Source organism: Neopsephotus bourkii, unplaced genomic scaffold (genome assembly GCF_033783945.1).
Source record: "Neopsephotus bourkii isolate Nb327-2 ecotype Australia unplaced genomic scaffold, CSIRO-AGI_Nbou_v1 NB_71, whole genome shotgun sequence".
NCBI classification, from domain to species: domain Eukaryota; kingdom Metazoa; phylum Chordata; class Aves; order Psittaciformes; family Psittacidae; genus Neopsephotus; species Neopsephotus bourkii.
The window spans coordinates 600,463-628,272 of NW_026900588.1; the positions used below are offsets into that span (position 1 = coordinate 600,463).

The 27,810-nt window shown below is 41.3% G+C and overlaps 1 protein-coding gene across 34 annotated transcripts in view; it reads left to right on the top strand.

Moving 5' to 3' along the window:
- The window catches only part of NRXN1 (neurexin 1), a 678,625-nt gene that overhangs the window by 599,287 nt on the left and 51,528 nt on the right, over positions 1 to 27,810 (top strand). Inside the window, exon 1 of one of the 34 annotated variants that reach the window (XM_061353933.1) lies at positions 27,122 to 27,343. The exons of 32 other annotated variants lie outside the window; for them this stretch is intronic. In XM_061353933.1, coding sequence (XP_061209917.1) covers positions 27,311 to 27,343 — 33 coding nt within the window. In that variant the 5' untranslated portion in view covers positions 27,122 to 27,310. Of the gene's footprint in view, positions 1 to 27,121; positions 27,344 to 27,810 lie in introns of those variants that run through there. One more of the 34 variants, XM_061353927.1, reaches the window with a different exon arrangement.

The window sequence follows — 27,810 nt, forward strand, 5'->3', positions numbered from 1 at the left end:
CATATGAAAGTGATCAAAGGTTTTACAGAATCACAGAAAGGTTAGAGTTGGAAGGGACCTTCCACTAGACCAGGTTGCTTCAAGCCCTGTCCAACCTGGCCTTGAACACTGGCAGGGATGGGGCAGCCACAGCTTCTCTGGGCACCCTGTGCCAGGGCCTCAGCACCCTCACAGGGAAGAATTTCTTCCTAATGTCTCATCTCAATCTCCCCTCTGTCAGGTTAAAGAAATTCCCCTTGTTCTGTCTCTACAGGCCCATGTCCAAAGCCTCTCTCCAGATTTCTCGTCAGCCTCCTTTAGGTATTGGAAGGCTTCTAGGTCCAAAGTTAGTGTTCATTCATACATGACAAATTAAGAGCAATAGATTTATACTGGGACAAGACTCTGTTTCCTCTGAATATTATCCTGTCACTTCAGGCAGTGCGTTCAGTTTGCTGACCAATTTTCTGATTCAGGTATTGTCAGTACTCAAACGTTGCCTGAAGTCATGTGGAACTCGACACAGTTGCATGCACAGAGGTGTCTAGTGCCATTTCGGATGCCCTGGATTACCTCAGTCCTGCAGATGTTCTATAGGGCTTGTGGGAGCCCATCTGGAGGGGTAGGTGAAGGGCAGCCGGCACTCCTTGGGTCAGTGGAACACAGGCACCCTGCTGTAAAGCTGTGCCCTAATCATTAAAGGAGCATTAAAGAGGATCCTCCCTTCAAATATTCTGATGTTCTTTTGCTCAGTAGGATGATGCTCCTAGTACAGTAATGGCAATACTCTTCATCCCTCTTCATCAGGCACTGTGGTGTTAAGACCACAGGGAATGGGTTCAAACTTAAACTGAAAGAGGGGAGATTTAGGTTAGCTATAGGGAAGAAATTATTTTCTGTGAGGCTGGACAGGCCCTGGCACAGGTTGCCCATAGAAGCTGTGGATGCTCCATCCCTGGAAGTGTTCAGGGACAAATTGGACAGGGCTTGGAGCAACCTGATCTAGTGGGAGGTGTCCCTGCCTATGACATGGGGTTAGAACTAGATGATCAAGCTAGGATCCAAAGGACTAGATGGTCCTTTCCAACCCTAAGCATTCTGTGATTCTAATAATGCTAATACTTGACTTATAACACATCCCTTCCAATCACCGTGCCTCTGTGGCTTTTCCTAAGGAGACTGGGTTGCTCTACTTTTTTTGCAGAGACGCGGAAGCCAAAGTGACTTGTTCAAAATGAACACTCAGCAGAGACAGGGCATGGAAGAGCTCGGGGTCTCCTGAGGCCACCTTTGTAGTTAAAAGCCGTATTTTACACAGGCAAGTCTCCCTGTATAGAGTGAGTCTGTAAATGGTTACAGATTTACAGCCCTGAACTGCATTAATCAGGTTTGTCATTTATTTTTAAATCATATACCTGAACATAAGAAACTATTTTCAGGTTAAGCTGCAGTCCTAATTTTCAAATAAATAGGGTTTTTCTTTTCTCATGTGAGGGGAGGAGAAAGTAATTGTGTTTTGTATGGCGATAGGGGATTTTTGCTGGCTTCAACCAGCTGCTGAAATCAGTGATAGCAGTCACTGGCCTCCCACACTACCATTGGATAAAGAGCTGCTGCTGAGTCTCTTTCTCTAACTTAAGCCAAATTGCTTGGAAGGCTTGTGAAATTCAATTTGCAAGGGAATGGAGGATCCTCTCCATGTAATTGCAAAATGTGGAAAAAATAGTAATTGCTTTTGCTTCATTCAGAGTATCTGTGTAGGTAAGCGGCGGCATCCTTTGGGCTCCAGCCTCCTCTGCCACTGGGGTAGGGAAGAGACTGGAGCTTAACCTGGCTGTGAGTGATGCCGGACCCCACATCCTGTCTTTTCAGTGGGCAGGCACATCAGCTGAAAACCCAGTGCCGTGTCTTTGTACCTGCTTAAGGCAGTTCTTTGTATCTCACCAAATTACATGAAAAAGGGCTTCATTAGGGTAACTCTCTCCGTAATTGGCTGCATTTGTATTTGTCTCTTCAGCATGGAAGATAATCCTGTATATGAATAGTCAGGCTTGATCTCAGGTTTATAAGGTGTTCAGATTTCTTCCATTCAGAAGAGAACATAAGTATAAGCGGATTTTTTACAAGTCTCCTGTTAGGAGCCATCCTTGATCCTATGGCAGGCTTGTCTGCTGGTAATCTTTTTCTGTGCTTGAAGAGCTGACAAAAGCATCTGGGCCTCCGTGGCAGTAATTAGGACGAGCTAACTGCCTGCTGCGCTGAAAAGTAGCTCTGAGATTTGAGGTAATGCAAATGCAAAATTCAGACTGTGTAGCACACCAATACCTAGTTGCCTTTAGACAAAGGAACTGCTGCATTCAGCTGCGTTAAACTGAGACCATTATCTGGGGGGTTTTAACTCCACAAAGTTCTGCTATACTCCAGTGTTACCTTGAGAACTGCGAGCGCAGAATAAGGTGGCAGTCTATAATTGCTTTTATAAATTAATCAGAAACCTTCAGTTTTCAAACACTGACTATTAAAATGCTAATGGAGGAACCTTCCTCTATCAAAAAACTTTACAAAGACTTAAAACAGCAGTTCCGTAGTCAGTATCTTGATGTCAAGTCATCAGGTACTAGTGGGTACTTCCATAAAGTTTCCTCCAAAGCAAAATTTAAACATACATAAGCCTGCAGGTATATGACATACATAAACCTGTGGGTTTATGACTTCCTGATTATCAGATCCCCTTCTTGCATTGCTCCTCATGCTGTAGCATGATGGTGCTACAGCATTTCATCCTTCTCTGGGGGAAGAAAAGTAAGGGGGACAAGATCAGTGCTTCACCACAGACTGGATGACAGCAGGGACTCTTAAATCCTGCAGTTATTTTTCTTTCTTTCTTCAGAGGTAATTACCAACAGATCTAGATTTATGCTATTTTATTTTTTAAATCATAAATGCATTTGCCACAGCGCTGCACCTTTGCTGTCACTTATGCTCAGTTCCACCATGGCGTGCCCTGAATCTGTTTTGTGATACATGACACAATTATATCTCGGGGAGATTTGCTCTTCCCTTCCCTATGTTGTGCGATTAATTTATATGCAGTCATTCCATGCTTGGAATGAAATAAGTTTTTCATCTTGCTGCCTTTCTTCACATTTTTGTGCTCAGTGCTTTTTTTTGAGCGGGAGGTTTCTGCAAGGCTGTTTTGGCATTTATTTTCACTGAGAAGCTTAGCTAAATAATTGAAACAGCCAAAAAAAAGCTTAAAAATGGGCAAAAAGTATTTTTCTTGTTTTGCTTCATGAACAGCTGAGCTTGAATACAGATGCAGACACTAAAGTAAATTAGATTATATCAGTTCAGTATTCTGCACCACAGTTCAAATCCCCCTCATTGTCCCAATCCCCATATCTATGAGATGGAAAGATTAAGTAATAATGAAGACATGTCACTGCACCTGCTTTCACTGTATCAAGCTACATAGAGTGTATCCACCCATAGTTTTGTTTTTCCCTTCTGGCATTATCTGTTGTTCACAGCTCCCAGCTGAGGGTCTGATCTAGATCTCCAAAGACTCTAAAAACACATTTCTAATCATTGCTTGTTCAGATTTGCTCACAGATTTTTAAAACAAGCTGGTTTTAAAAGTTTGTCCACATACACTGTAAACATTTGAGTTGATGTGTAGCTTCATTTGTCAGAACACCAATGAGCCAGTGTTCTGGTTAAATGGTGAACATCTGGCACATATGCTGGTTTAGTGGCTACAATAGTGCGGCTGACATGGGCATGTGCTCAAAGGGAAAACGTAAGAGTGCAAGAAAATAAGGTTTTCAGGCATGTGTGTAGCCTCTGAGTCCCCAGGAGCTGCCCCACAATAGCAGACAAAGCTTGTGTCCTGTCGTACGCCATGCGCATGAAGGTGATGCCTTTGCTCAGCAGCTGCCCTGCAGCAGCTTCTGTTACCAGCTTTGCACATCCAGCTCAGCTCTGCTGGCACAGTTCTGAGTTCCTGAATGCCTTCTCAGGATAATATAGATGAGATGAACATATTGTGGGTGATGTAATCACAGTGGGAATAAACCCATGAAAGGGCTGCACATCCAGAAATAAGGATCAAACTCTGATCCTTACCTTCTGTTCCTTGAATAAATTACACCAATGTCAAAACCAAGTTTTGTTTTGGCACTGGCATGGCCTTTGACATCCAGTCTCTTTTCCTGTTCCAACTTCTTTTTCCCTTCTCTGGATTGTTCTTCCTCTATCAATCAGCATTGTATGTGCAGGAACTGCACATGATTTTTTTTCTGCTTCACTAGCATGCATTGTGATGCTATTCCACTTTACTATCCTCCAGCTGGTTTGCCTTTTTCTCATTTTTAATGTCAGATGGCCCCTTGCGATTAAGGTCATGTGCCATCAGCCTCACTGGAGAGTCTTTGAGTTCCATGGCAGCCATATAATAGACTTGGTATCATCTCACTGAAAGGTCATGGTGTGATTTGGGGGGTGCTTTTCCCTTGTCTTAGGAGCATTCTGGATAGGTAATTGTGTTTTGTACAACTCCAGACTCTTGGTTTGTATTTACAGTTTTTCTTACTCTGTAAGTGGAAAATATATTCCATATTAACCATAGAATTGTAGAATCAGCTAGGTTGGAAAAGACTTTTAAGATCATAATTTACTGTACTCAACAGCTGCTGTTACAATGCATCACAAATGACCTATCAGGATTGATATGTTTACACTGAACCACAGCATCTGGCATTTCCCCATTTATTCCTCTCCTCATCTGCCCAGGTCTGAAGCCCTTGGCTTTGGAAATCAAGCCACATGAGATGAGGAGTTAAGGAGTGGGAGTGGGGGAATAGTCCTACAGTGTCTTTAGCTCTTCCTGGGTTCTGCCGGTGCTTTTACTAATATAAGGAGAGTGCAGATGAAAAGCAGAGCAGGATGTGTCTGGAGGTTAAGATTCTGTCTGAGTGATGAAAACACTTCTTGTTCTGTGTTGCCCTGTAGTGGCCTAGCCCGAAGTTACCCTTCAGCGTGGTGCTGACTGAGTTGCAGCACTGAGGATGTTTCCTGTTGTTCCCAGAAAAGGAACAAACATCAGCTCTTCTCAATATATCAGTAGTCCAAGCGTTGAGTTGTTCCTGGTTCTTCTTCTGCAGCATTTCCTATCTTTTTAGCTGATGGAACCAGAACATGAGTAAAAGGAGAAGTACTTCAAGACAAATGCTAGAAATGGCCCTTTCTGAAAACTGAAATGAGAATATGATATACACATTTGCAAAGGCTGCAGTTTAGAGAACAATGCCAGAGACAGTAAGACCTGAAAGCGTTACAATGAAAACTGACTACACGTGTCTGTGCTAGAAAAGACTAGAACAACGGAGTGTTGCTACTAGATTCTATTAATACACTAATAAAACTAAACTTTGGAAATGAATAATTTGAAATTATTCATCTAGAATAATTATTGTAATAGAAGACTTCCCAGTTCCTTTTTAATGCTCTCCTGTGGGGCTGAAGCTGTTCTGGTATAATGGCGTTTGCATATTCAGGACATTTTAAGACCTATGGGAAGGTCATCTTTTAGTAAGAAACAGTGAGTGTGAACAGCTTTGCTAAACTCCAATTTTATAGCTTGTCTTTGGACAGAAATGTAAGCTTCAAATGAATAGTAATATCCAAGCCAGTAAATAATATGTCATCCCTGCTAATCTAGAAAAACTGTGCTGCACAGTTCAGCCTATGGATATTCGCTCCTTTCATTGTCTGAACAGAGACCTTTCTAAATCATTTGCCTCATATAATAGATTATGAATCAGTTGCTGTGAACTGGGGAGTTCGGGTGACTTCCATTTTATTTGATTTAATCTTTCTCCTGTCATGGGTGTTCCAGGGAACCTGGTCTGTTCGTTATGGCCCACTGTTGATGGCAGAGAGCTATTCCCTTGCAGGAAGGCTTCTCCTGCAAGCTGTAAATTGAAGTTGAGAACTAAATTTATCCCTTCTAATACCTCATGCTGAATAGCTGAACTTCAGACTGGTCTTACAGCACCAATGTTGGTGTTAGTTTGACAGCACTGCACTTCCAGTATTTATCAGAATTGCATAATCAGTGCAAAATATCATAACTATTTTTCTGTATGTATTTAACAGTATGTACTGTGTTTTAAATAATACTTCTCCTTTTTTTCTATTCATGTATTTTATTAGCTCTGAGGTAGTTTGTATACCAGTCGGTGTTTTGAGGTTTGCCCAACATATTTTATGGTTGTATTGTACTGGGTTTGAGTGTTTATATTTTGTTGATGTCCCGTCTTTTACCTAAGCCTGGCAATGTACTGCATATATCATTCAAGACGTGATATTTGATGTTATTTCATTTTCCTGGGCTATCATTTTCAAACATTGAAAATTGCCTTGATTCTGTCAGAGAGGAAGAGTGCATCTGAATAATAATCAGAACAAAGAATGGGAAAAAAAATGAATTTAGCACCCCCAGGCAGTTGTACAGGTTCAAGCTCACCATTTTTGTCCTTTCGGCAATACCTCACAGTTTTTGCAGATGGCAGTGAAGTCCAGTGAGCTTACATAGGGAGGAGATTGCAGTAACTCTTACAGGTTTTTGCCTTCTTTTTTTTTGATCTGGATAGGTTTGAGGTTGTCATCCATGTTTGTCTGAAGAGCAGATGTCCTTAACTTTATAACACAAAATGCAGATGGGAAATCAGCATCTTTTTTTGATGTGGCTAGCTCAGTTTAACATGTATTTGTCTTAATGGTTGTAGACACTGAAAGCGCTTTGATGTGAGATGTTGCAAAGCACCATCTTCTCTGTAGTTACAAGTGGGATCGTGACTCAAGCCTGATTTACAGTGCCTCCTACTCCTGTTTTCTGGAAAGTAGGCACTCTGAGGCTCACATGGGACCAGATTCTGACTCTGCTGAATTGCAGTGCTGTGAGTGTGAGTAGCTGTGTGCGTAGGCATCTGGGATAAAACTATGTGGGTAAAAATGCAAGCATAAATTCTGGTTGGTCTCCTTAGGTAAGTGGGGAGAAAAACTTGCCATTGAAATTCCTTTTATGTGTTTTAGCCACTTCACAAGAGACTTGTGAAGGCTTTTTTTTTAAATTGTTATTGTTTCCCTTCTTTGACTTTTACTATATATTTCTGCTTTCAGGATCAAGCATTTCTCCTGTCTCTGTGGCCTCTCTGACAAGTCCATTCTTCTAACCAGCTGTGTCAGGCTTCAGAGGTGCTTTTAGCAATACCTGTCCTGTGGTAGATAGGCTTGACAATCATTCTGTTTATATCCTTTCATATTTAAACTCCCAAGATTCAAGTGTGAGGTCAAAGCCAAGTGGTCCTTTTTTTTTTTTTCTCCTAGCATTGCTGCCAGCTGAGGTTAAATAGAAACATTCTCCAAGTGTACTAATATCAGTGCACAGAGAGGCCTGGTAATGGTGCAGAAAGCTGAAGCATGAACCTTCCAACCTGCCTCACCAGCCTTCTGCCCCTTGCTGCTGAACATTTTCATCTGGGCAATGGAGGAATCACTGGAAGTGTTTGCAAACTGTATACATGAGGCCCTTAGTGACATGGTTTAGTGTTGGCCTTGGCAGTGCTGGGGAATGGCTGGACTTCATCTTAAAGGTCTTTTCCAAGTTGATTCTATGATTCTGTTTCTGTGCATCTTCAGTTCTTCGCGGTTTCCTCTTGTTGGATCCATAACACTGGGACCCGTAACATACTTCTCCTTGGTGCTAGTTCCTACCCCAGTGCTTAAACCCAGCTCTGTCATATAGTCTGCCTCTCAAATAGTTTCTTTTTATCCCACATGAATGAAGAGAGTTACCGTCACAGAACACAGGACTTCAGAGTATTTTTCTAGCAATGCGCTAGAAAAGTCCCCCTTAAAGGAAAGCATCCTTGTTTCCAACCAGTAATGAGATTTTGAGTTCTGGAGGTACCAAAGAGATGACTTTTGGGAACAAAGCTGTCAGTGTGATGATGCCGTGACTGGGTCAGCAGGTGAGCAGAGCTGCCCCTGTAGCCCATGTGCATGAGACACTAGCCCCAAGATCTGTAGACCCACAGGTCGTGCAGATGTTCTCCACTGCAGTCATCCACAAAGGAAAGACCTTGTTTTAGAGTTTCCTGTCCTTGCTCTGGGAAAGAATCATAGAATCATAAGAGTTAGAAGGAACTTAAAGCTCATCTAGTTCTAATCCCCTGCCACTAGACCAGGTTGCTCCAAGCTCCAAGGCCAGTCTGGCCTTGAACACTGCCAGGGATGGGGCAGCCACAGCTTCTCTGGGCAACCTGTGCCAGGGCCTCACCAAAAGAGATTTCATTTTTATGCCTCTATGTCAGTGATGCTTAAAAGGTCTTAGGAACACATAAAATAAGATCCATTTGGGATTTTGAGGTTTGTTTGTTTTTACTTACCTCTTCAAATAGCTTGGGGCTCTGTGATCCCTTAAATAGCAACCACATAGGTTCAGTTTTAGCCTCCACATGAAGTAAATGGCAAGAAGCAGGATTATTTGAGCAGAAAGGTTTTTGAAGTAAACTTGAGGAAAACAGTACCTTCGACTTTTTTTTTTTTTTCTTAGAGGAAAAGGTGGTGGAAGTTTGGGAAAATTGTTACTGGCCAGAAATGCTTCACTCCTGTTCACTATTTAGATGAGAAAGAGCAGTACATCATAGACAGATTTCTTGTGATTGTCTTCACATTGTAAAATAATGCAATAAAATAATACAGAAAATTGAACAAAAAATGACAAAGATGAGCATGTACAGGGAAATGGGCTCTTAATGTTTAACAGCTACCACTAAAGTTCCTAATGCAGGCTACCAGTTCTTATGCTTCTGTAAGTAGGATGAGGTATCAAACATCCTTTAAAGTGTATGTGCTGTGAGATGGGACTATGCTTTGTGTTTCATGACTGATAAAGTATTGTTCCTAAATAAATCTTGCAATTCTAGCTGCAGTGACACAAATAATAGAACATGAAGGTGTGAAAGAAAATGGCCAATTTGAGTGATGCAGAAAGAAGCTATGCTTCATTTGGTCTTAGAAACTAAGGCACAGTGCAGATTGCTTTTCTTGAACAGTTGTATAGGACTGCTGCTACATAAAGCTTTTCCTCCCTACATTTTTGGAGTGACTCAATGATTTGTGTATGTTGTGCAGTGTATTTTTCAGTTTTAAGAGACATGTTAAGGTAATGGTTCTGTAACATTTTAAACGCGAGAACTGTATAGCTCATTTTGTCATCAGATTCTGATTTGTTCTCAAATCATGTATTCATGTGTAAGGGTGGCAAAACCATGCAGAACACTGATCCTGAGAAAGGCCACAGCTCACAGAAGTAGTTGTCATTTTATTTTTGTGGCTAATGGTGTGTTTATAATAGCTAACCTTCCAGCACCAGGCACTTACAAGGAATTCCTTCTTCTGTCTTTGAAAAACAGTATCAACCCAAGCTACACCTACTCATACACACTCATACCCTTTAGCACTTTTACTGGCTGATGCTGTTTATACTTCAAGATGATTTTTCAACCTTTGGCCTAATGAAAGAAAAAGTATACTTGTTTCTTTATAGCAAATACGTAGGTGACCAGCGGATTAAAAATTACATTTACAGAGAAAACAGCCAGAATTCTTAAGAAAGTCAGATTGACAAATACCATTGGCTTCTTATCTTCATTTCAAGTTGGATTTAGCTAATGCCTGCATGGTTGTAATCTCTGTGAGGTTACTTTATGAATTAGAACACATGTTTCAAAGTGGCAGTCGAAAAGATGGGGTTTTGGGGTTAAAAGACTTTGAGACATAATAATTCTTAATCAAAATCTCATTTGGAAAAAAATGGCACCTGGATTCAGTAAAGCAGTAAAGCACCAAGACTCTTCCAGGGAGTACATCAGCCTGTGTTGACAGTGATTTATGTTCTTTTTTTGCCTGCCAAGCCCAAGTATATTATCTAAGTTGACATGCATATGTACATACATCAAGTGAGGTCTCAGCATCTGCTGCAATCCCCATCCTGAATTTATCCTCACTGATACCTCTGAATATTGGTAGGGAACGAAGGACACAGTCCCTTGACACGTATCAGCTCGATGTAGCACGACATGATTGCAGCACAAGCTGGTCGTATATTTAGACTCCATGGCAGAAGTAATTAAGAGTGGAATTTGATTGTCATCTGGCCTTGCAGTTGTTCTTGCCATGAGAATCTGGCAACTTGTAATCTTACAGGTCAACAAGCAACCACATAGCTGCTGTATTCTTTGACATTTCAGGGGCTGTTTCTGCACAGACATGAAGCAAGCGCTCGGTGGGAAAAACATTACAACAATAGATGTGACTCCCAAATTCTTGTCAAGTGCAGAATAATTTAGATGGTTCTGCAAACCCCATGCATACATTTCCCTAAATTAAAAACATGCTGCACTATTCGTAAAATACCTAGCCTGGGTATTGTAGCCTTAATCATTGCACAAAAGTCACTATAGGATTCGCTAGAAATTGATAATCTTCCAATAGGTTTTGAACCAGCCTGTAAAATTTAATACAAAGACAGCATTCCAAGCATGGAGTTTCTAGGGCACCACTGAAACAAACCAAAAAAGATCTACCCATTAAATTCGGTAGCATAATGTTTATATAATCTTTGGATATCACTACTACTGTATTGGATGGAATTTATTCATAGAAGTTAATTGTGCACTATTTTGTCTTTTCTTAATCTCTTCCATCCTCTCTACCCTCAATGCACAAGCTATTTTTTCCTGTATGCAGTATTACTACATTTTTATGTGCACTGACCTAAGTCTTGCTCAGACTCCTAAGTGGACTCTTTAAAATTATTTGGTTTAGTTTTGTGAACAGCAAAATACACCAATCAAATGCAGATCCTCTTAGAACTTACTAAAAACCATGCAAACTCACAGCATGCTATAAGGGTTACAGGGCAAGAGCCCATAGAGGCCTCCAACATCTAACAATGGGGTTTAGGCAAAATATGGGGGATTAAAAAAATAACAGTAGTCCAGAACTCCTCTACATGGCAAAAGCTCTTGGGCACCTAAATTCATTTTGCTCTGAAAACTGGGTGGCAGAATATTCTAGGTACCTTAACTTAGGCTTCTCTCTATCAAACCAGACATGAAGTTAAGCCACATCTGAGTCATTTCAACATTCTCTGCAGTCAAAGCTGCTTTTCCTAGATTTTGTCACTGAAGAGCTACTCAGAATTTCCTCCTGATGGTATAATGTAGCTTCATTGAGTTTGCTGAATTTATATGTCAGTAATTAGATTCCAGTTCTGTGACCGTAGGAAGACAATATGAAGACAGGCTAAGAAAGTTGGGGCTGTTCAACCTGGAGAAGAAAAGGCTGTGTGGAGACCTCACTGCAGCCTTCCAGTATCTGAAGGGGGCTACAAGAATGCTGGAGAGGGACTCTTCATCAGGGACTGTAGAAATAGGACAAGGGGTAGTGGTTTAAATTTCAGCAGTGAAGTTAAGGTTAGATAGAGGAAAGAAATTCTTTACTGTTAGGGTGGTGAGGCACTGGAATGGGTTGCTCAAGGAAGTTGTGAATGCTCCATCCCTGGCAGTGTTTCAAGGCCAGGTTAGTCAGAGCCTTGGGTGACATGGTCTAGCACGTGGTGTCCCTGCCTATGGCAGGGGATTGGAACTAGATGATCTTAAGGTCACTTCCAACCCAAACCAGTCTGTGATTCTGTGAGTCTATGACTCTGCACTGAATAGAGATTTCACACAGGTCTTATTCAGGAAAATCATCAAGTAATTATCATCTAATTATTACATGGAACATTTAATGGGATGTGTGCTATAATTATGAATTTGACCAGGACACGTTAAGGAAAAATCTTAGCGTTTCATCAAGTGAATGGATCGTACTTCAGAAGATGTGTGAGGTTATTTTCAGGAGTAGTGCACAGAAGTGAAGAGTTCAGCTTTGATTTATGAAATGCACAAGGCACATTATAAAGCAAATTTGAAGGGCAGTATCCTGAAGTGATGAGGACATCTGAGAGAGTTTCAGCAGTGAAAGAAGCAGTGGCATAAATCACAAATGGGCTGTTCTTTGGTTGAAGATGTATGTTGGTGGGAAGGCTATGAAATTTGCATTTGGTCCTGGTTCATTCTGAAGTAGCTCAGTGCCAGACCTTGGATCAGAAGCATACTGCTGTGATCATCTTTTGTACTACCCTCTGCCACACAGTGAATGCCCCCAAAACAGACTTTGGGAAGCAGAACTGTAAATACATCTGTGCTTACAGTGTTGAAAGTGCAGATTGCTTTCAAACAGTGAAGAGGACTGACCCCATTACAATATTTCTCAAATTTCAGAAACAGAAGTAAGCTGCAACAGTTTAGAAATAAAGCATTTTTTATCAGTGTAAATGCATTATTTGGGGAAAAATCCAAGTTACAAAGAATGATTTGGATTCAAACGGGAGATTTAGATTAGTCATTAGGGAGAAGTTCTTCCCTGTGAGGGTGCTGAGGCCCTGGCACAGGGTGCCCAGAGAAGCTGTGGCTGCCCCATCTCTGGCAGTGTTCAAGGCAAGGTTGGATGGGGCTTGAAGCAACCTGGTCTGGTGGAAGGTGGCCCTGCCCCATGACAGGGGATTGGAAATGGATAAGCTTTAAGGTCCCTTCCAACCCAAACCACTCTGTGATTCTATGCATATGTGTAAGTAAATAAGCTCAGGATTTTAGTGAAGTTTTTTTATGCCAAAATCTCTTGTCTGAAGCTTCTCTTTTTCAAAAGAATTGAAGGTGAGGATCTACAGAGATGCTAGAAAATAGTTTTAAAGAAGGTATTTGATGCTTTTGCATTATCCACTGATTAAACAGTGTGTAGCACATCCATTTTCCTTGATTACTTACAGCCCACTATAGAAATGTGGGGAGTGTTCTTATATCTGGGACAGATTTCACAACAGAACTTTCTTGATGTTTCAACTCCCTGAGCTTTTCCTGTGAAGAGATGGATGCATACATTCAAAATGTATTTAGCAAATACACACAAATGTATTTGAAGACAGAGTCAGCTGTGTGTGACACTGTCTTTGATGGTGCTCTAGCTAGATAAGAGTTTTGCTGTCTTCAGTGAAAAGATGAGAAATGCAAGTTTTCACCCTAGGGATTAAAAACCCCGACAAATAGATGAGGTAATGTTTTGCTAGAGTTTAGAAAGCAAAGGGACGTGAGGAAATAAAAAGCTTTAGTAGCATATTACATCTGACATTATTGTCTTTCTCTCTTCTCTCTCACCCACACAACAGATCGTTCTGTATATTTTTCCATATGTGTTTCCTATGTATTTTTTATTAATTGTCCTACTTTCCATAATTAATTGCATACTTTTAGGCTCGTTCCTCTATTGACAAATTGTGGTTGATTACTCTCTGCATCCTTCCTCCCTTTTACTTAGCCTATTTAATCATTATTATCTTCTCCCCTCAAAACCTATTCCCCATATTTTTCTTTACTGAAGCAGCAGCATTCCTCAAGTTGCCTTTTCTCATTGAACTTTGGCAGCATCCTTGCATGTGCTAATTCCCCATGGCTCTGTTGTTCTCTTGCAGTAGTAACAGCCTTGTTTTTCCCTTCCTGGGAACACTGAGGTGATTGATACTGCCAAGAAACTTTCAGGAAGAAGTTTTTAAGTCAGGGTATGTAGAAATGGGGTGCTCCTGTCAATGCCGCAAGTCGAGGTGTTTTCAAATGGACTTTTATATGGCGTATGCAAGTGTGAGAACAGAAGGAGGCTTTATTGCTTTGTGTAGAATGTGTGTGTCATGAACAAATGCACATTAGCAACCTAACAGTGAAATCTATACTAGTCCCAATGGATGTCTCTGTTCATTTGGTGCTAATTCACTCGCCTAGGCTATGACACCAGTCTAGTGAGGTTGTTTATTTGGTGAGCCCTAATATGATTGCTAGGAAAGGGAGAAAAGACCTCAGAGAGGCTTGATGAGTAGTTTTTCTGTGAAAGCACATTTATGTGGAACCTGACCTCTTTTTTTCTACTTGTCTATATATTTCTGCTTTCAGTGGATTTTTAATCTTCCGTGGCTTTTTTTGGTCAGAAAATATGTAAACTCTTTGTTTCCTTCTTCCCTTTGTTTGCTTTTACTACTTTTTGCCTGTTAAAATAATAGAGAAAAGGAGAAAGGGGCTGAGAACAGAGGAGTGTAAAAGCTTTTGAGTCAAAGCAAGCATAAAATATTAACTTAATTTAAAGAATCACATGAAATAAGCATCCTTTGTCTCAGTGTAAAGTTAGGGCCTGATATGAGTTTTCTTGTGATGGAGTCACCTGTCAGAGGAACCAGATTTGCTCTGAGTTTTTGGTCTGGGGAGGTGTTGTTACAAAGATTAAACCCTCGAGGCTTCTCATCATGGAGAGAAGGAAGGGCATCAGGTGCCATTTCTTTATGATGTCATAGGCAGTGTCATGTCTCAGGTTTGAGACGGACTGGCTAATTTCAGTCACATCACTGGGCTACCCTGAAACAAAAATGTAGCGTTGGCTTTGTGAAGCAAGATGTAGTAGAAGTCTGTGAGAAAGGTGCTTTTCTCTTTGTAGCAAAGAACATTTGACACGTGTCAAATTCCCACACTGAGAACATAATTGTTTGAGGTATGTTATTTCTTAGCTTTCAGCTGTAAAATTGTTCATGAGAAGCCACCACTTGTAAGAGGAAAAGATCACAGAATCATAGAACGGTTTAGGTTGGAAGGGACCTTAAAGCTCATCTATTTTCAACCCCTTGCCATGGCCAGGGATGCCTCACCTTAGACCAGGTTCCTCCAAGTCCTGTCCAGTCTAGCACTGAACACTGCCAGGGATGGAGCATTCGCAACTTCCTTGGGCAACCTGTTCCAGTGCCTGACCAACTCTCACAGTGAAGATGTGTGAACATAGCCATCTGTGCCACTATAAAACGACCTTTCTTCTTAGGCTAAGAAGCCCATTTTGAAGGCTCTGGTGATGGGAATTTCTTTGGAGACCAAAGCAGAAGGTGGAAATGTGGTGAGAGTAATGTTAGTTTTAAGATATTTAACCACTCATACGTTTATGAGCTATATACTGTCTCCGAGTTTCTTCTCGGGAGCTTACTCTCTAACAGTGGCTCTTGTATCTTCCCATGGTCTACCTGTCAGGGAGTTTTGCTCTTTCAGTTGTGAATGTTGTATGCAGAGCTTTTAAAAGAACTTTATTTTGTAGCAGAAGTTAGAGGTTTTCATGTAATAAAACAGTAATGACAGTACTGTGTACTTACCTAGCCCCTACTTACAGAATATGTCTGAATATCGAGAAGAGCACAATCATTTTATCATATAATGGGCTTTATCTTCATATCCTGTTCTTGTCAGAGGATAAATGATCTAGTATTTATAATTATCAGAGGATAAATGATCATATGAATTACTTTTATCAGAGGATAAATGATCTAGGAATTATTAACGCCAGATTGCACAGGACTTGAGCAACCCAGTCTAGTATGGGTTTGGAGCTAAATGATATTAAGGTCCTTTCCAACCCAGACCATTCCCACAAATGGATGAGGTCATGATCCTTAGTGCTGTCCCATTTGTTGAGCTTGATGAAATTATGGAAAGAAGTTTTCTGACCAAAGTGGGCTGGACCATTGCCTCATCTTACTGCAGATCTTGTCCTGAAGCAAACAGCTGAATGTATGCAGAGCTTATTGACCAAGCTGCATGGTCCTTTTAGAGCTCAGTGTTCCTAGGGCCATGGGGTTCATTGGTTTGGTTACCTCCTCTAAGGTTACCTGGCCAGTGACAGTCTCCAGTAACTGGAGATGGTTCCCCTGAACGCAGGAAGAGGAAAAGGCACAGGATTTGCAAATACTGACACTTACAAAAGCGAAACCCATTACTCAGATGTTGCTTTTCTGGCTTGTTGTGTGCACTTATGTTTAAGTCATCTGTACGGAGTGATGTGCCCGTCGGCTTTTAGCCACAGTTTGTTCTGTTAGGAAAGGCTCTGGGAAATGTCACATTTTTGTATTTTCTAAATACAAAAGAGGGGGATTTTAGTTCTTTGCTGATTTTCTTAGGATTGGAGAGTTGAAGAGTGACAAACACTATGCAGACAGATATAAGAAGCAATAAACTATGTTTTTACAATCAATAGAAATGGTTTTTAAAATTTCATCCTTCAGTTCCTCCTTGTTTCTAGTTACTAAATCCCACGAAAAAGATGTATCATTATCTTACCCTCTGCTCCACCATTTCATATGTTCAGAGCCCTTGATAAATTAGGAGACTGGTTATTCAGAAAAATAAAATTACATTGCTGGATTGGATTTATGATTATTATGCAAATGTAGCTGCCATATTCTCTGCAGAAAACGCATTTAAACGTGCAGAAATAACAATAATCCTGTTCAGCAGCTACTCCTATACTTTCCTATATAGAATTGAGTGTTCATTAATAACTTCAGGATTGTTATTAAAATTGTTCTATTGTAACGTAATTTACTTAAACTGGCTACGTCTTTCTCTAAATGGTTTTAATTACAGAAATAAATGACAAAGCTTAGTGGAGATGCTTATACAACAGTGCAGTCATTTTCTGTGTGCCAACTGGAACTCATTTTTAACAGATGGAATTCACCAGTCTGCAAAGAGCGAGCATGAGGCCTTAAAACTTTACTTAATCAGTCTGATAAAGAATGAACCTGGTGTCTTCCACAGTATTTTTTCTTGGCTTCTACTTCAGTAATCAATTATTCTGTTACAGCTGTAGAGAAAGAAGGAGTTGCTAATTTTACTGAGGATGTGTTTTGCTATTAGCATCAGTTTTTTATGTCAACAAGACGTGGGTCATAGTAAAGGTATGGCTCAAAATAATCCCCTTTCTCTATAGAGACTGTGACATTTTTCCTTCTTTCTTCTGGTGGTGTGGGCAATATTGTTTTGATTATTTTGGCCTCTTGTTCCTCTCTTCTTTTTTGTTATCATTCTGCCCAACTCTGTTCTAGTAGCTCTTGTTGTCTTTCTAGTATGAACTCCTTTCAAATTCTGATTCAGGATGAAGGCTGTAGGTAGCCCTAAGATGAAGCCAGGATTTTAGACACAACCTACAAGGAATAGAAAAACACTATTTTGCTGCTAGTTGATGAGATGGTTGATTACAGATCTCACTTCTTCCTTGAGACGCATTAATGAACAGCAGCAAAACTGTAGCCCAGGAGTAGCTCAAAAAGTGGAGGTACACTGATTAGTCATTGCATAAAGAAAGGAGACATTGTCAATATGGAGAAAACAAAGGTATCAAGCTGAATAACCCTGTGGACTGGGGTAGGAGCAGAGAGATGAATTCATTAGTATCAAGTGCAAAATCACATACTTGACAAGAACAAGATATTCAGCTACAAGTCAATTGCTCATCAGTTAGAAATGAATGAGAAGGGAGAGCATGCCATGTGCTAAATGACAACAGTACGGGTAAACTGGCGTGTTGTGGCCGTGGACAAGGCAACTGTACTGCTGGCCTGTATCAAAGGAGGGAGAACCAGCAAAGATCCTGTCCTACAGGAGAAAAAAAGGCTGCTTTATGTGGCACTTGCTGCACAGCAGTACTTTGCATCCACTGGAAACACGGTGTCTTTATTCCAGTGTACTTCAAAGAAACACAGTATTAGTTACAGCAGAGCTTAAGAACTACTGTGAGATCACATCTTTGCTTGTCTGATGTGATCCTTCTCACACTGCCATCCTTTAAAAGAGTGTGGCTTGTTTTAGCACAGCAAAACAATAACTAGAAGTGAAAATAATCATGAGTGGGACAAGGAGTATTTGTATGATAGGATTGATGTGACATCTGAGGAAACAGGGATAAACTGACCACAGTTAAACTTAGGTTGGGAATAAAAAGAGTGGTGTTCCAGTAGAAATACCAGTCAAAAACAAACTGGTGTGATCAGTTGATATCAAGGTCCTGTGCTGGTGATGGTAAGGATGTAGCCCGCTTGAACCAGGAGGTCTCCAGTTCTGCATTCCTGTAGGATCAGTCTGGGTAGAAGGGGCTTGGGAAGGTCTGCTCTGAGAGAGTGGGCCTAATGACAGCTAGATCGAAGACAGAATGACCTGGCATGGCATCTGGCAAAAATTAGCTAAAGAGACTTTGCAAATAAATAAGTATTAGGCCAGTAAGCAGGAACCAAGCGATGCTTTCCAACCAAATTTTGCTTCCTTGTGGCACTCTGATTTTCAAAGGCTGTTTTAGCCTTTTCTTTGGATTCCTGACATCAGAAACCTCTCAGTCATGTATCACAGTATCACAGTATGCTAGAGATTGGAAGGGACCTCAAAAGATCATCTAGTCCAATCCCCCTGCCGGACCAGGAACACCTAGATAAGGTTACACAGGAACGTGTCCAGGCGGGTTTTGAATGTCTCCAGAGAAGGAGACTCCACAACCTCCCTGGGCAGCCTGTTCCAGTGTTCTGTCACCCTCACTGAGAAGAAGTTTCTTCTCAAGTTTAAGTGGAACCTCTTGTGTTCCAGTTTGTACCCATTTCCCCTTGTCCTATCATTGTTTGCCACTGAGAAGAGCTTGGCTCCATCCTCGTGACACTCCCCCTTTATATATTTATATACACTAATAAGGTCACCCCTCAATCTCCTCTTCTCCAAACTATAGAGACCCAGCTCCCTCAGTCTTTCCTCATAAGGGAGATGCTCTGTGTGTGCCTGTTACACCCAAGCTCCTCAGAGCTGACATTGTACTTATATTTGATGCTAATTAAACATTTAGAAATGATATCATAAATTAAATAAACTGCACCACCAGTCATGGACTGGTAAAATAAGTTGAATGTGAAAATGATCAGTTGTAAGAGGCAGTGACTCGACTTTTTATTATAAATACACAAGTTTTTGCATCTGCACCCTGTGGGTTTTTTTAAAAACCTCTGCTTTCATCCTTCCATGTCTTACTCATTTTATTATTTATGCATTTCCTACGGCAGGGTTGTGTTAAATATTGAAATGTTTGGGATGTAAACCAGACTGTGATTTCAGTTCTAAATATTTCTTATGGAGATAAAGGCTTAAATTTAACATTAGGCTGGTTTTATTTATTTTTATTGTTTTGATTTTATAGAAAGCCCAAGTAAGGATATACTTAGCTCATTAACAATAAATGAGGAGGCAGTGCAGCTATGCTGTCAAGGAAATGAAAGAGCATAGAAAATACATTCAGGATTAATTAATGTTTTTGCTCCAGAACGTCCTACTTTTTATTCTGTAGTCTTCTTAAAAGCACAGAAAACATTTTTGGTAGACAGAGAATAATTATCCTGGTCACCTTCAGTTATATAAATATACACATCTAGAATAACAGAATGGTTTGGGTTGGAAAGGACCTCAAAGCTCATCCAGTTCCAAACCACTGCCACAGGCTGGGACACTTTCCACTAGAGCAGGTTGCTCCAAGCTCCATCCAACCTGGCCTTGAACACTGGCAGGGATGGGGCAGCCACAGCTTCTCTGGGCACCCTGTGCCAGGGCCTCATCACCCTCACAGGGAAGAACTTCTTCATTATATTTAACCTAAATCTTCCCTGTTTAAGTATGAACCCAAATTATTCTTTATAACTTGGATCTTCCCCCAAATAATGCATTTACACTGATAAAAAAATGCTTTATTTCTGAACTGCTGCAGCTTACTTCTGTTCCTGAAATTTGAGGGATATTGTAATGGGGTCAGTCCTCTTCACTGTTTAAATCAATCTGCACCTTCGTCACTGGAAGCACAGTGAGCCATTCCCCCTTGTCATGTCACTACATGTCCTTGTAAAATGGCAATTAAAATTCAGTGATATTGTTAAAAAAACTAGGGGGGAGGAGATCTGAGCAGGTGAATTATCTGGTTTTGTAATCTTTGAGTAGCTGAATATTGTGGCAGAAAATACGTTCCTGCTTCCTTATGGTTAGCGTTTAGGTGCTAAATCCACTTCTGCAGTGGCATAAAGTAGGGCATTCTAATGGAGCCTGAGAGTACCTTGCTCTGCTGCTCAAGGATGTTGCTGGTCCAGCATAGCCGTGCTGCAGCTTCTCTTCAGAAGGTTTCTGCAGAGAAACCTAAACCTGTAGGGAGCCCTGGGAGGATAAGGTACTCCTTCTCTTCCTTTTGTGCTCCTCCTGTGGCCAAGGAGCTATCCCTAGAGCAGGAGGAGTTGCCTCCTCCATCAGGCAGAGTGTGCCTGACCTCTGGGACTCAGCTGGGACAAAGCAGCTGTGAATTGTACTGCTAAGAAAAGAAGAAAAAACAGATTTGCATTTTGTTTGTTTTAATTCCACTGCTTAAAACTAATCTCGGGTAGCTTTTTATTTTCTTGAAAGCTGCTTTGTACTGACTAGCCCTTGGTATTTGTCAGATTCTTTGTTTTCTCCATGTATTCCCTGCTGGCCTACTCAGAAGCTAGTTAAATTATGAGGATTATTCAGAGCTCCACTGGATAATAAAACGGTCTATTGATTAGCAGACTTCTAATTACTTGTCTCTTAGCATAAGAAGTAAGATTTGATAGTAAACAAAGCAGAAAGCAAATAGGGTGTTTCCAGCATGTAGGGGTATGCATGCTTGTGTGTGGCCTTGTACACAAGGTTTGTAATTTCCAGTTTATCATCATGAGTTTATTTGACTGCTCATAGAACTGTGACCTGCACGAGCAGACTTTCTGACAGATAAGCAGCACAAAAATACAATTCCTTCTTTATTTTTTGTTTTATGCAATACCCTGTGTATGCACTGGAAGAATAACATAATGAGCAATATGGTTTTGATTTTTCATGTCTTGTCATAATGAAATGAAAGTTATGGCTAATTTGTGTTTTAACTAGGTATGTACAGATATAAATGAATATAAATAGTGCGTCAAAGTTTTAGTTTGAAAAAGAGTGAACACCAGTAGGCAGTGAAACCTTTCCACTTACATCACATGCCTCCATACTGGTTCAGTGTGTCAAATCATGGAATCACAGAATGGTTTGGGTTGGAAATGACCTTAAGATCGTCTAGTTCCAACCCCCTGCCACAGGCAGGGACACCTCACACTAGACCATGTTGATCAAGACTCTGTCCAACCTAACCTTGAACACTGAAAGGGATGGAGCATTTACTTCTTCTTTGGGCAACTTGTTTCAGTGCCTCACTACCCTATGATCATCCTAAAATCACCTATGGTCTTCCTTAAAAATGATGCATAATATGTATTCCACCTTCAGACCAGTTTCTTTAGTAGCTCTTGCCTTGAATAGGTGTGTGAAATTTTTAAGGATACAGATTGCTTAGGATACAAGCAATGTATCCTAGGCAATCCTAAACTAGTTTAAGGTTACAAGCCTTGCTTAGGAGGAGAATGGCAATGACACCCTCTTCTGCTTCCTTACCAGTAAATGGCAAGGCAATGTCAACACTGGTCTCACTTGTGCTTGTAGGTGACTGTGATTCCCAAAGAGGTACGAAAGCAGAGGACAGACTTTGGGATGTTTCGAAAAATAAGGATTGAAATCCTTGCAGAACTGCTGTTAATTTTATAAGGAGCAGGGTTTCTCACCAGCCCCTTTAATGCCTCTTGCACAATGCACAGAAGTATCCCCATGAATTTCTTCGGGCTCTGCATTCCTGTTCAGGTTTTCTACTAATTACATTTTTTTAAATGCTATGAACTTCAAACAAAAAACAACTAATACCCCCCCACCAACAACTTTGAGTAGTTCTTGCCTATGGCAAAATAGCTAAGCCAGAGCAGTAATTTAATTAAAGTGTAAAAATCATGTAATTCTCATGAACTATTCAAATTCCTTTTTGTTGGAGATTTTTTCATTTAATTTTATTAGAACTGTCCAAGTATCAAGGGCTCAGCTTCCTGTGTTGTTGTGCCCTTTCAGAAAATGTAATTTTCTCACTCAGAAACGAAGCAGTTCCCATTGCTTTTAATCTTGATTGTAGGTCGACTTGGCTGCAGTGTAGTTTGCATGGCCTCTTCTAGTTTGCCTGGTTTTCCTCCATGGTAAAAACCCTTTCCTTTTAAACCTGGCTGCGGGCAGAGAGGCAGGTGAGCAGCCCTGTGCTTTCTAGATGTTCAGTCTTATCAGCACATGAGCTTCCTCATCTCCTGTCACCCCAAGGCTGATGTCAGAGCAGGATATTCTCTGCTAAATGTGAATTCCTGTACTAGTTTTGTGTTCTTCCTCTAGGCCTGTAATTAGAGCACTCCTGATAACCAGCACACAACTGCAGCCATTAATTAGCTCTTCACTTGAAGGTTTCTCTCCATGTTTTCATCCTTGTCAGCTTATCACAGCAGCATCACAGCATGGTTTAGGTTGGAAGGACCTTAAAGCTTACCCATTTCCAGTCCTTTGCCATGGGCAGGGATACCTTCCACTAGACCAGGCTGCTCCAAGCCCCATCCAGCATGGCCTTGAACACTGCCAGGGAAGGGGCAGCCATAGCTTCTATGGGCAACCTGTGGCAGGGCCTCACCTCCCTCACAGGGAAGAATTTCTGTGCTGGCTGAGCAAGCCACATTACATTGTCTGTGCTGCTGTGGGTGTCTGTGCAGTTATTCAGTAGCTGCTTTATTGTTCTGCAGAGCATAGAAATGTACAGCCCAGGCTCTGCTGTTTACCTGACAGAACAGTCAAAACAGGTTTCTGATTCAAGAGGTAGCAGTAGACACCCAGTCTCTGTGGGCATCTCCACATTAGGGGATAATGGAAGCGTTTACTAACAACCAAAGAAATTATTTATTAGGATATAAAACCTTTAATTTAGAAGGCAGGTTTCACATTCTCTTTTTTTTTCTTCTCATACTCCCACTCTGCAAAATGTAGCAAAGCCCAAAATTAATGCATTTGCACACCTATTTCTGAGCTCTGTGGGTGTCTCTGAAAAGGTATGATTTTAAAGTAGAACAAACAATATATTAATAGCTGTCTTCTTTGAACCAACAGGTTCCAGAAATCCAAAGATCCAGATCAATCAAACCCAATATATTGCACTTTCTGCTCTGTTAGTCTTAGATTTAACCTGGTTTATAAACTTTGAAATTGCATCAAGAATTCCCCAGCTGCTAAAAATGGCTCTGATGGAGCAGGGCGAAGTCACACCTGGGGAAAATATGCTGGAAGCTGAGACTTCACCTTTCTGTTTGCTCCTCTAACTGTCTGGTACAACAGGTTTGTGTCTTACGGTATCACAGAATCACAGGCTGGTTTGGGTTGGAAGAGACCGTAAAATTCATCCAACTCCAGCCCCCTGCCATTGGCAGGGACACTTTCCGCTAGACCAGGTTGCTCCAAGCCCCGTCCAACCTGGCCTTGAACACTGCCAGGGATGGGGCAGCCACAGCTTCTCTGGGCAACCTGTGCCAGCACCTCAGCACCCTCACAGGGAAGAACTTCTTCCTAATATCTAATTAAATCTCCTGTATACATTATCTTGTATACATTTTGCTGTAGGCAGTTGTCCCTGCTATCCATACAGAAGGCTGACAGAAGAGGGTAAAGTCCTTCCTGACCCTGCCAAAGCTGATGAGAGAATTGCTTTGAATCTGATAATCTGTGAAATACACAATCATATTGAAACATTTGAGTATCAAATGTTGACTTAGGCATGAAGTGGTATAAATATCTTTATTGTTTACAGAATATCCTCATCTGCAGTTGTTCCCAGTTTATTTACTTGTGTGCACACAGATGTGCATTATGAACCCAGGAGGAACAAACACAAAGACTTCTTTTTCTCTGTATTTGCCTTGTTCTTATTTGGGGGAAGAAAACGTGATCTCTGCCATGCTGAAGAGCACAGAGTAAAAGGGGCTTTGTGTCCTCATTTCTCCCAGGGCCTGAACTGACATCCACTGAAACGAGAATAGCACCCTAAAATCCCTGGGTGTTGGTTTGAAACAACGTATCAAAGAGATTTGTTCTATCATTGTCCTGTGCTCCCTTTGCGCCCCTGCAGAAAGAAGGAGGGGCTATATGTTTGTGACCCATACAGATGTACAGCTGGTGCAGAAACCAAGGCAGATGATGTCTTTACACAGACAGTGGACAGTCAGGAACAAGTTAAGGCAGCCTTGGTATTTCCTAGGTGGAAACAGGGGGCAAAGGCTCTTCTCCTAGGCAGCGCAGGAGAGCAAGGGTGAATACTTTCGGAATGTTACAACTGGTAGTATATTTGTGTAGCTACAGGGGCGAAATAGATCCCTGTGAATAATCAGATGTTGTCATTCTGGATTATTTTTAATTAGCAAAGCGTGGGCATTGTATCTCCACAATTTCAGAATGGTGCTCTGCATTTGTCTCCTCTGATATTTGATTTTGGTTTTTTACCCACTGAAGGGTATCATACACTCATCTTTTTGTATGTGCTGTTGTAGATAGGATCAGACTAGGAGCAAAATTTCTTCCTCTTTATTCTTATAGGTGTTCAGCTTCAAACATGCTTCCACCAGTGTTTAATTTTGCCATTTCAATAATGTGAAGAATTGCAGCTATTTAATCATCCTTGGAAGATTTCAGTGCAAGTAGCTGACTGCTTCTCCCTTCCCAAATCTGCATCTGTGTGTCTTCTCATTTAATTTGTCCCCTCCACCGTAGAAAAAAGAATGAGTATTTATGACTAAGCCAGGTAGGTGTGCTAATATTTGCAAGGGTAAGAAACGTAGTTTATGGAAACAATTGAGACAGAATGTGTCCTATGTAATTACCCAAATAGCTGTATGTCCTCTAGTTTTCCCTGTGTATTATTATGACTGTTGATCAGCCAGATGGAGAAGGATAGGGAAAGACCAGTAAAAAAGTAGGGGATAGTAAGTAAGATGGTAATAGGAAGCAGTGAAAATACATTTGTGCCCAGCAAAAAGAGCACATTCCACCTGTTTCTTGGCAGTACATGCTTTGGGACTAAAGTCTAATGGCAGCTGTTAGTTCCAAACAGGAAGGATTGATCTAAATTATGGCTTCTTGAGAGGGTAATTTTTTCCCTTGACAGCTTGTCTACTTCCATTTGCTTAAAGAAGGAGGAGGATTTTGACCTTTTGAGCAGGGAAGGCAGCTCTCTTAAAGATTTTCATCAATGTCGAGCTTGTTTTCCAGCGATCCATGGGAACAGTGGTATCTGCGAGCTGGCCTGATGGGGCAGAGTTTGGCTGACAGGGTGATGAGAAAGTTGAGACCTCTGGGAAGGAGATTGCAGACTTATGCCAGAAGAGGGTAATTTTGTCACAGGTGCCGAATACAGCGAGTGTTACAGGGATAACAAAAAGTGTTGACACTGACATTTATTTCCTAGAGTTTAGTAGTTTAGCAGAGTGGAGCCTTGCAGAAGTATCAAGGGGGAAAGTGAAGATGTCATGTTGAACACAGCCTAAATTCTATCCTGGTTGTCCTGCAAAAAGAGAAAGGCTACTTCTTTAATACCAGATCTCCCTGGACAAGAATGAATTTGCATCTGAGTAATTAGGAAATGAAAACTCACTGTGGCCTGCAAATCCACGTACACCTCCGAGTTGTTAAATACGTTTTTCAAGGGGTTTGCAGGTGACCGGTTATCAGCAGAGCCCACCTGAGTCCAAGAGAGCTGTGACTCAAGCTGGAATGCCAATTTAATCCTTATATTTAAATCTCACATAACTTGCACGTTCATGAAGAGCATCAGAAGTAATGGATAATGTAGCAGAAGTCTTACTTTCATCTCAAACAGCTTAATTTGAGCCTGCTCTTAGGCTGAAGTGTAAGAACTTGAGGCTTCCACCTCCCCCTGAATTGTAGGTGTAATTTTTGTTGGTAAAATGGTATCTGAAAAAAAACAAGCTACAAATACAAAACAAATTGTGGAGCTTTTTTGCTCTTGGGTAGCTATTTTCCTAGATAAATTACAATAATTTTAACTGCCTGTTCTGTGCAGCAGCGAGGATTTTAATGATGATATGTCTGTACTGTTCTTGTCTAGTTAATGAAATATCTAGCATATTTAGATTTAAATCAAATCTCAAGTTTGGCTTATTCTGTTCTCGGGAGGTGTATGTTGGATTTTATCTCTTTTTTCTTTTTTTTGATGTAGGCTTTTCAGGCAATTTAAAATGCTTTTGCATTTTAGAAACTACATCTATTTGTCTTTGTGATATTTAGCACAAGGGCCCAGGCTATGAAATACAAGCTGTACTACTGTTTTGCTATACTATGCTATATGCTACATTTCCTATCCGTCAGTGCAGTGTTTTTAAGCAGTAAGTTGTATGTATTTGGCAAAATACACACATATTCAGCAAAACTTTCATGTAGAGCTTAGGAGAGTGTACTTAAGTTCAGGTTCATAGCTTTTTCTTGCATTTAGTGTCGTTTTTCGTATATTTGGACTGGAGTCAAAAAAGCACTCTGGATTTTACTGAAATGTAAACTCATGAGTACTTAACTGTAAAGTCATAGAATCATAGAATAGTTAGGGTTGGAAAGGACCTTATGATCAGGTGCATTTTGACCTGCTTTGCCATGCTAAGCCCACAGTGCTTCCAGTGCCTTCGCATCATAGAATCATAGAACAGTTTGTGTTGGAAGGGACCTTCAGAGGTCGTCTAGTCCACCCACCCTGCAATGGTGGTGAGAAATTGTATGGCAGGAGAAACTATAACCCTCTGATAACAGTCATGCCTGTACGTAACACCAGCCTGGGCGTTCTATGCATCTTCAAAATAGAGACTGAAGGGAGTTTAAAGCAACCGTGAATATTTTGGGAGACGCTGTTAAAACGCAGCACCGTCACACCCAGCACACCCCCCGCCTTCCCGCAGCCGCCCCGGTGAAAAGAGGAGAGAGAAAAGCGTGTCCGTCCCCCCCCACACCCATCGCCAGCTCCTGCGCTAGCTCCCTCCTTCCTTCTCTCCTTCCCTCCCTCTCCACCGCGGCGGGGCGGAGCCCGCACCGCTCCGTTCCGCATCGCGGCGGCCGTCGCCGGGTCCCCCGGCGGTGCGGTGCGGTGCGGTGCGGGGCCGGCGCGGGGTGGGGCGAGGCGGGGCGGGGGGGACGCGGGTGCGCAGGCGGCGGATCGTCGCCGCCTCGCCGGGAGCGCGGCTGCCACCACTATTGATTTCCGAGGATGGACTGAATTTCCTGGGATTTCCATTAGGAATTGAGGGGGGCGGGGGGGGGGAGGGGAAAAAAAAATACCAAACCAACCCAACCCCAAAAGCAAAGCCGTAAGCACGCAGGGTAGCCAGGCAGACATGGATATGAGATGGCACTGTGAAAACTCGCAGGTAGCTGCTTCTCTCACAGCCGATGCAGAGCACAGGCGAGGCACTGCAGCATGCAGGGTTTAAGATGCCGTTAGGCTGGCAGCGAGGAGGAGAAAGGAAAAAAAAATAAGCAAAAAAGCAAAAAGGCATTTGCACCATTTGCACTGATTACTGAAATTGAATTTTATTATTATTATTTGAATTAAAATAGATCTCCTTGGAGATTGCATGTCATTAATGCTAAGATCAAATGTGTGCACGATACCTGTTTTAAATTCAGAAAAAGCTTTTAAATTGAATTATATTTTTTTCTTCTCTGCTCCAAGATAATACAGCTTCGGTACCCAGAGCATGGATGCTTCTGCTTTTTCTCTTCTGCTTTCTTTTTAAGCAATAGAGCTAGGGTTTATTTTTTAGCATGTTGGCTCCAAACGAGTATAAAGGAAAGGAAAATAATGCAGGATCAAATAAAAGCATGAATAAAACCT